The 10538-nt window shown below is 37.8% G+C and overlaps 1 protein-coding gene across 1 annotated transcript; it reads right to left on the minus strand.

Moving 5' to 3' along the window:
* Window positions 1-6203: 6203 nt before the first annotated feature.
* fam210b (family with sequence similarity 210 member B) lies at window positions 6204-9104 on the minus strand (the record flags this gene model as incomplete). Its single annotated transcript, XM_056460687.1, has 2 exons — window positions 6204-6976; window positions 8938-9104. Coding segments are annotated over 2 exons (384 nt in total), but the record flags the coding sequence as incomplete, so codon positions are not given.
* Between the last annotated feature and the right edge of the window lie 1434 nt (window positions 9105-10538).

Below are 10538 nucleotides of genomic sequence, written 5' to 3' on the forward strand. Positions count from 1 at the left end.
TGTCACCAATTTGTACATCGCCACGAGGGCCATACAGGGGACACACACACACACACACACACACACACCGGACACTGCTGCAGGATAATGAGCCTCGCAGGACGGACACACACAACTCTTATACACACACATTACCTCACTTACACACTCCTCATCTAACACATACACCAGCTCACACACTTACACACATATAAGCTTACACACACACACACTCAAGCTATTTCACTTAAACACAAATTGCCTCTCACACACACACACATCCCTTGCTACTTTCACACACAAACACACATTATCTCACTTACACTCAACTTATCTCTAACACACACACACACACACCGGCCACTGTTGGAGGATAATGACCCTCGCAGGACACACACACACCTCTTATACACAACTCTTAAATACACATTAACTCACTTACACACTCCTCATCTAACACTTTTACATCAGTGCACACACATAAGCTTACACACACTCAAACACACACTCACACACACATACTCAATCTCACTTATGCACAACTCTTTCACACTGTCCTCATTCACACACAAACACACATATATATACACACACACACACACACACACACAATCTCATTTACACAACTTTTCACACACATATACACGCATCTAATGTAATATAATCTTGCAGCTCACACACTTACAAATCTATCTCTCATACACACACACATTAGCTCACACACACGCTCACAAGAGAGGTGTGTGTGTGTGTTATTTGTTAACACTGCTCTGAGATCCCTGTGATGTTTTAACGCAGATTCACAGATGACTGAACTGATATCACATTTGATAAAGTTAAAATCATTGATTCAGAAACACACACACACACACACATTGCAGTGCTCATGAAATCAAAATGAAAGAACTGAAAGTTTTAGCATTGGCATTTGATTTTTGATCTGAAGAGTATTATATCGTAATATTCGTATATCATGTTATTTCATATATCTATATCTGTGTTCAGCGCTGGTGTGTTTCTCTGCACAGTATTAAAAGTATTAGAACTGCAGCACCTTTACTCAGATTAATATATGATGGAGATTATGATCAAACACTGACACCTGCTGGAGAAACTGCGCCACACACACACACACACATACACACACACTAAAACCTGTTCAAGCTACAGTTTATACTGAGATCTAACATTGTTTTTGACTCTACAGTGTTTCTCGGAAGGCTGCATGGTGGCACAGTGGGTAGCACGTTCGCCTCAAAGCAAGAAGGTCGCGGGTTCGAGTCTCTGTTGGGTCAGTTGGTGTTTCTGTGTGGGTTTCCTCCGGGTGCTCCGGTGTCCCCCACAAGTCCAAAGACATGCGGTACAGGTGAATTGGGTAGGATAAATTGTCCGTAGTGTATGTGTGTGAATGAGTGTGTATGGATGTTTCCCAGTTTCCCACATATGCTGGATAAGTTGGCGGTTCATTCCGCTGTGGTGACCCCAGATTAATAAAGGGACTAAGCCGAAAAGAAAATGATTGAATGAATGTTTCTCGGGTCAAAGAAAGTGACATCAACAACGTGTTATTCATTTCTGTGCGATTCTGCAAGAAAGTAAACATCAGCTCTGAGCAGCAGAGGGCGCTGATGATGAACACACACACACACACACACACACACACTCGTTTTCATTCTGCAAAATGTGCATTTCAGGTCACATTCATTTTCTTTTCGGCTTAGTCCCTTTATTTATCTGGGGTCGCCACAGCGGAATGAACCGCCAACTTATCCAGTATATGTTTTACGCAGTGGATGCCCTTCCAGCTGCAACCCATCACTGGGGAACAGCCATACACACTCATTCACACACATACACTACGGAAAACTTAGTCTACCCAATACACCTGTACCACATGTCTTTGGAAACCCATGCAAACGCAGGGAGAACATGCAAACTCCACACAGAAATGCCAACTGACCTAGCCGAGGCTCGAACCATGCAGCAAACTTCTTACTGTGAGGACAGCACTACCTACTGCACCACCACATTGCATTTCAGGTCACAAACACAGAAAAGCATGCACTAATTATTTTTTGAAGTAGTTGTTATTATCATCATCATTACTATGGTGGCACGGTGACGCAGTTTGTAGAGCTATCACCTCACAGGAAGAACATGGCTGGTTCGAGTCCCGGTGTTCTGTCGATTTCTCCTAACTGTCATTGTCCTACGTCTCATTCATAAAGTAGGTAGCACATTTTGATGACGCAATATGCTACCCATCAGATTTGGCTACCAGTGTAAATTTTAATGTGGAGTAGCGTAATATCACCTTAACCTACCTAATCCCTAACCCCAACCTCAGAACCATTCAAATACAGTGTTGGTAGCATAATCTGATGGGTAGGATGAGATGTCTGGACACCGGCTGGGTCAGTTGGTGTTTCAGTGTGGAGTTTGCATTTTCTCCCATGTTGGTGTGGGTTTCCCCCCACAGTCCAAACCCATGCTCTATATATGTGTGTGTGTGTGTTTGTGTGTGTGTGTGTGTGTGTGTGTGTGTGTGTGTGAGAACGAGTGTGTATGGGTGTTTTCCAGTGATGGGTTGCTTCTGGAATGGCATCCTGCATAAAACATATGCCGGATAAGTTGGCAGTTCATTCCGCTGTGGTGACCTTATTTACAAAGAGACTAAGCCGAAAAGAAAATTAATTAATGAAAGAACGTATTAATATTATTATTTTACTATTATTACTATTATTATTAATGTTTAATCTCCAGGAAGACCAACATTCTTTCTAAAATGGTTTCTGTAGAATGTGTCATTTTACCTTGGGTTCTTGAAATGCCTAAAAATAAATATGAAATGTTTGAAATGTTCTGCTGTTCATAACTAAATGCATATTCCTCGGCTGTTACAATGCATTATTGAATCTTACAATTTTTAGTAAAAAAAAGCTTAGCTTGTTAGACTTTACACACCTGAAACTTGTCTATAGCATTTGTTCACTGCTGCTCTTATAGTTGTGTAAATTGCTTCCTTGTCCTCATTTGTAAGTCGCTTTGAATAAAAGCGTCTGCTAAATGACTAAATGTAAATGTAATTGTTAGACAATTATTAAAATAGACACATTTATTGCATTTCTATTTCTATTTAACTAATGTTTGTTGAATTTTATTGCTTGTTGAATTTGTTAAAAAAATATATATTAAAATATATTGAGAAACCTGAGAATGTCGGCATTGGTGGTGTAGTGGTTAGTGTGTTGACACATGCACTCTGGTGCTCATGGTGACCCGAGTTTGATTCCTGCCTCGTGGTCCTATGCTGATCCTTCCCCTTTCTCTGCTCCCCATGCTTTCCTGTCAATACTCTCTACTGTGCTCTCAAGTAAAGGAGAAAACTCTAAAAAAAATTATAAAAAAATAAACCTGAGAATGAAAGTTTGTGCCATTAAGAAATAATGATAAATATATGCACACACACAACACACACACACACACACACACACACACTCACACACACAGTCAAAAAAAAAAAAAAAGTTAGGGGTCAGTGTGATTTTCAAATGTTCTAAAATCAGCTTCTCCTGCTCACCAAGGCTGCATTTATTTCATAAAAATACGGTACAAATGGTAAAACTGTGAAATGTTATTGCAGTATAAAATAACTGATCAAAAGTAGTTTATCATTTAATTTAATCATTTATTCCAGTGATTTTAAAGATGAATTTTTTTTATTATTATTATTATTATTATTATTATTATTATTATTATTATTATTATTATTAATGGTAATAGCAATAAAATAATGACTGAAGTAATAATTTCAGTTGAAACTACACACAATAAGAACTCACTTATATAATTATATATATAATTATTATAATAATTGTAATAAATGTAACAATTAATTTTTTTTTTACATTCAATAAATGCTGCGTTGATGAACAGAATCATTTTATAAAAAAAATAAAAAAAAAACAGGAAAATAAAAACTTGATGAAATAAAAGCAGCCTTGGTGAGCATAAGAAGCTTATTTTAAAACATTTAATATTCATATATTCATATATATATATATATATATATATATATATATATATATATATATATATATATATATATATATATATATATATATATATATATATATATATATAATAAGTGGACATGGATTATTTTTTTTTATCTAGATTAATCTCACTGTAATCTTGGAATTAATCTAAGTCTTTTAGAACAGGTTTCTCAAGCCAGGTGGCGCATTAGACCAGGGGCTCATCTACTGTTTCCAAAATGCTTTACAAACTGCTGGAGAAACTGTTCTACTCTGATCATTGGTGATAAAAATAAATGATGTTTAATAAGATGTGCTTGTGTTTACTAACTGTTTATTCAGTTAAACAGGAATGTTGAACTGTAGGCCTACATAAACTCCAAACAGCCATTTCTGATGACCTTAATCTGACTAAAGTCATAACTGAACTAAACAGAAATGGAATTAAGACATGTGGAGTTTGCAGATATTAGAGGCATTGTTGAAGTAAACACCACAATCAAATTATTACCGTCATGTAGGACTTTTCACCATATTTTCCAACAAGATCCACATATGCAGCAATAAAATTCCGTTATTAAATTCTATAACACTCTCACCAGTCCTTACTCCTTATTTTCATCGAATAGCCCAGTTTGTCACAGGGGCATGAATGAAATGAAAGTGAAACTGCCGAACTGCAGTTAAAGTCACCCAGAATGACAGGAAACTCCTACATTACAGCCCTTCACGTAAACACCTTCATTATATTATTGTCTATTAAGGAGAATAACTAGACTACAGATGTCCATGTAAGCGTAGTCTGTCGTGTCTTCAAAGTGAGTGAAAGATCCAGAAGGGCATCCTGCTGATTTGATTCAGAAGGGCAGGTTTTTAGTCAGACGGCTCACCGGTTTGACTTTTATTCACCGTCAACTATTGTAAAAAGCCCCCGCTCCACTTTATTTGTGTATGTTTTACTGGAACACATGAACTCTACAGGTGCCTGATGTGGAGCTAACATTAATCAGATTCACTCTAGTGAACTGCATCCATGTTAGCACGTCACGTTTGATCTGGTTATTTCACAGTAGGAATACACACAGGTTCCAAGACTCGCTCTCGCCCCCTACAGTACAATTCGGTCAGGTATAAATCCACGCTAAAACATCAAGGTGAAAGTCATCATAGCTCGAGTAGAATAGACCCAGCTCCCAACACAACTTTGAGAATAGATTAATGGAGATTTTTTTTTTTTTTAATCGCCCGATAAGAGTCTCGCGCTAACATAGCACATTAACACCAATAACGGCCCACCACTAATATATTTACAGTTGAAGTCTGTAAATGAATTATTCCCTCAATTTCTGTTTAACAGAGAGCAGATTTCTCCAACACATTTCTGCACATAATAGTGTTAATAACTCATCTCTAATAACTGATTTATTTTCTCTTTGTCATGATGACAGTAAATAATATTAGACTAGATATTCTTCAAGACACTTCTATACAGCTTAAAGTGTATAGAAAAGCAAGTTATTGTATAAGGATGGTTTGTTCTGTAGACAGTCGAAAAATATTAGCTTAAAGGGGATAATAATATTGTCCTTAAAATCGTATTTAAAAAAAATTTAAGAACTTCTTTTATTCTAGCTGAAATAAACAAACAAGACTTTCTCCAGAAGAAAAAATATTATCAGATTTACTGTGAAAATTTCCTGAATCTGTTAAACATCATCTGGGAAATATAAAAAAATAATAATAATTCAAAGGGGGGCAAATAATTCTGACTTTGACTATATATCTATATCAGTCTGTTAGTGTGTAGCTCGGTGTCTCGATATAACATTAGCACATTTTATTTTAGTTAATTAATGTGGTCAAACTTTCATAAGGTTCAATTCTCCCTATAAATAAACTGACTTCGAGCCCATTAAACTCATAATTTGCTGCTTGTTATGGTAGTAGTTGGGTTTATGATTATTGATGTAGAATAAGATCATGGAGAATATATACTTTATAAATCCTAATAAACAGCTATTATCTTAACAATAGGCAGTAATGAGACACTAGTTAATAGAGAGTATTGTTAATTAAACTAAAGGACTGTATTGTATTGATCATGTTAATAAATACATTAAATAACATTAATATCTGTTTTAAGTGTGACTGAAATGCATTCGTGCAAATAAAAAAAAATTGCAGTCCTTATAGATCAAATATTTTATTGTATAATTAGATATAGCCAAATATATCATTGTCTTTACAATTATACACATTCAGAGCTTCAATAAAATTAACAGTCAGCAAAAATATCCAGAAAACATCCCGAAAGGCCGTTTGAGGGAGCGGATTAATGTTAAATAAATGAAGACGACCCAACACACACCACATTCCTGATGAAGAGCTTATAAAACCTGCTGCTGATTAAAGAGGAGGAGGAGGATAAAACCACAGATAAAACATTCACGAGTCCTGATGAGCAGTCTGTGTGTGTGTGTGTGTGTGTTTGTGTGTTTCACCAGTTTCAATCCATCTGCATCAGTCCGTTTGTGTGTGTATACATAATTGCTTGTGTGCATGTGTATATGCATGTGTGCATGAGTGTGTGTTTCACCTGTTTCCACTCGTCTCCATCAGTCTGCTAGTTAGAGTGTGTGTTAGTGTGTGTGTATGCACATGCGTGAGTGTGTTGCACCTGTTCTCCATCAGTCTGTTAGCGTGTGTGTATGCATATGTGTATTTGTGTGTACGTGTGTGTGTCTCAGGGTCCCGATGTCCTGCTCCTGAACAGTCCCGTCCTCCTGAGGTGTCGTACGATGAGCGGCACACACACCAGAGTGATGCTGATGCGCAGCGGTGCGAACAGCTTGTGTACGGCGTACGCCAGAACAAACACACTCGTACCCGCAGCCAGCCGGGACTGAACCACCGCCTCACTGAAGCCCAGCTTACACAGCAGAGACGCCACATCCAGACCACTGGAACACACACACACACACACACACAATTAATATTATACAATAATAGGTTACAACAAACAACATGTCATTCTGATCAAATAAAGACTCAGTGAGCAATTTAAAAACTTTACCAGACTGAAGTTTGGCTGAGGATGTGAATGAATGTCAGTGGAATTTTCTGCTGTATTACTTTTAAGTTGCTTTGAATAAAATCTTCTGCAAATGTGTAAACGTAAGCATATATACTGTATGTGTATATACACTCACCGGCCACTTTATTAGGTACACCTGTCCAACTGCTCGTTAACGCAAATGTCTAATCAGCCAATCACATGGCAGCAGCTCACTGCATTTAGGCATGTAGACATGGTCAAGAGGATCTGCTGCAGGTCAAAGCGAGCATCAGAATGGGGAAGAAAGGGGATTTAAGTGACTTTGAACGTGGCATGGTTGTTGGTGCCAGACGGGCTGCTCTGAGTATTTCAGAAACTGCTGATCTACTGGGATTTTCATGCACAACCATCTCTAGGGTTTACAGAGAATGGTCCGACAAAGAGGAAATATCCAGTGAGCGGCAGTTCTGTGGGCGCAAATGCCTTGTGGCAGCTCTAGACCAGAGTAACTAGGGGGGCCGGGCAGGGGCCACCTGTACTTTTCGGGGGCACATTTTAACATTCATCACAAACTACTTAAAAACTTTTCAGCTTAGTCCCTTTATTAATCTGGGGTCACCACAATGGAATGAACCACCAACTTATCCAGAATATGTTTTACACAGCGGATGCCCATCCGACTGCAACCCATCACTGTGAAACACCCATACACCACGGACAATTTAGCTTACCCAATTGACCTGTATCACATGTTTTTGGACTTGTGAGGGAAACCGGAGCACCAGGAGGAAACCCAAGCCAACACGGGGAGAACATGAAATGCCAACTGACCCAGCCAGGGCTTGAACCAGCGACCTTCTTGCTGTGAGGCAATTGTGCTTCCCACTGCGCCACCGTGCTGCCCTGTCTTCATAAATAAGCTAATTGAATAACTTAAATAAATGAACATGGAAGATTACTGAGTTTGACAAGTAACTTTGTATTGTAGGATAACACACTTCTAACATTCAAGTACATCAAGGCACAGTTTTACATCTTAACAGATGCAGTTGAAGTCAATTTATTTGGCCCTCCCATTAATTTTAATGAATGTTTCCCAAGTGATCTAAATCAAACCAAGCAGATTTTCACAGTATTTCATATAAAACAAAAATAATTCTTCCGGAGTCATAATAAGTCTAATTTCTTACAGTTTATTTCTTGAATAAAAGCAGATTTTAACTTTTTAAAAATCTATGTTAAGTCAGTGTTATTAGCCTCCTTTAAGAAATATTTACTGTGTTTTTTTGATCGTCTACACAACAAACCAGTTATACATTAACTTATACATTGACTAATTATTCCAACTTTCCTAGTTAACATAACCTAGTGAAGTCTTTAAATTACACTTCAATCTGAATCAAAGACTATAGAATACTTTAAGGAACTTTGTCTGTATATAACTATAGCCACAGCTCTATCACCCTGCAGCCCAAGAGCGGTTACTCACTGAAGCTCACTGAAGATTGGCATCATGGATGTGCAGCCGACAAATCTGCAGCAACTGCGTGATGCTATCATGATCAATATGGAGCAAAATCTCTGAGGAATATTTCCAGTAGCTTGTTGAATCTCTGACACGAAGGATTAAGGCAGTTCTGAAGGCAAAAGGGGTCCAACCCTGTACTAGTAAGGTGTACCTAATAAAGTGGCCGGTAAGTGTGTATATATAGTTTTCAACATACCATGCGGTGTCTGGTTCAGTTCGGTCTTGTTAGTCTCTGTTATGAAGTTTACAGCGACAGCAGAGTGTGAATCTAACATCAAACATGTCGAGTGTGTTTAGTAGAACTAAAGCCTGGTGTTGTGAGGAGAGCGTGATCTGACCTGGAGACAGCGAGGTAGAAGATTCCCAAAGACATGAGAGAAATGCAGATGTGAAAGGAGACGCCGACCGCTCCGTACTGCTGAAACACCTGCCGGAGCTGCTGCACTTTACTGGCCTTCAGCTCCGAGCCGTCAGCAGTGGATGACACCCCATCCTGACACACACACAAACAAACACAGCAGAGTTAACCAGTTTACCAGCAGCACTTAGTTTTAACACACATTTAACCAGTAACACAAAGTTAAGTGTGTGCTTTTATATGTGTGCTACTGGTTAACTGTGTTGCTGGTTAAGTGTGTAAATGTGTTACTGGTTTTGTGTGCACAGTTAACCAGTAACACACCAGCACACACTTAACCAGTTTACCCACAGCACACCAATAACCAGCAGAATGGCCCACAGTTATAAACAGCAGAATCAAATTTAAGCAGCAGGCCTCAGAGGGAAGAGCTCAGCAGTACTCCACAGCCAATCAGAGGCCAGAATCCCTAGAGTGACTCCTGCAGCAGCCAATGAGAGCAGATAGAGCTCAGAGATAAACATCGGCTGGAATGTCAGAGCTAATATTAGGCCTGATAGAGCAGCGTGTGGGACAGAAAACACACTTCAGCTGGGAAAGAAGAGTGTGTGTAGTATGAACAACAAGTAAAACTGCAGACAGACATCAAGTTGTGTGTCTGGCTGTCACATGAGTGTGTCAGCAGTCATTGTGTTAACCTATGAACCACAAAGCTGACCCAATTCAACCTTAACAAAACACAAACAACAGCCTATTCATTACCATAGAGACCAGAGAGAGTGTGCGTGTGTGTGTGTGTGTGTGTGTGGCTGCATGCCAACGGTCAAACAGACAATTGTGTGTGTGTTGTGTAAGATAAGAGTGTTTAAGGGTTCGAGCAGATGCAGAAAAACACATTAATCGACTCGCATTCATCTGGAGGAAACAAGACGTTACAGAGATAACAACAACACAACTACACTGAAATACGTGCTGTACAACACAGGCCCGTTTCAGAAAGGAGGTTAAGTGAAAACTCAGAGTACGTTAACCCTGAAATGAGAGAAACTCTGGGCTTTCCGTTTGAAAACTGGAGAAAGCAGGGTAAGTCAAGCCTGTTTCTGACAGAGAGGTGACTTTAACTCAGGGTCAGTTACTGTGGTCACTTACTCTGTGAACCTAACCTGGTCAGGAGCAGGTTTATTCTCTAAACTCAGAGTTTCTGTCGGTCTCCTCACCTTTTTTTTAAAGACGAAGCAGTATTTCTCACCTTAGCCTTACGTTTCCACACACCTATTTAGATGTGCATTTTGGAGATGTGCATATCAAAATAAATAAATAAAAATAAATAAAAAATAAATAAATAAATAATAAATAAATAAAATAATAATAAAAATAAATAATAATAATAATAATAATAATAATAAAAATAAATAAAAAATAAATAAATAAACAAATAAATAAATAAAATAAATAAATAATAAAAAGTAAAAAATAAATAAATAATAATAAAAATAAATGAAAAATAAATAAATAAATAATAATAAATAAAATAAAAAAATTAAATAAATAAATAAAAAATCTGTAAAAAAAAAAATTTTA

Source organism: Danio aesculapii, chromosome 6 (assembly GCF_903798145.1).
Source record: "Danio aesculapii chromosome 6, fDanAes4.1, whole genome shotgun sequence".
Classification (NCBI taxonomy): Eukaryota; Metazoa; Chordata; class Actinopteri; order Cypriniformes; family Danionidae; genus Danio; species Danio aesculapii.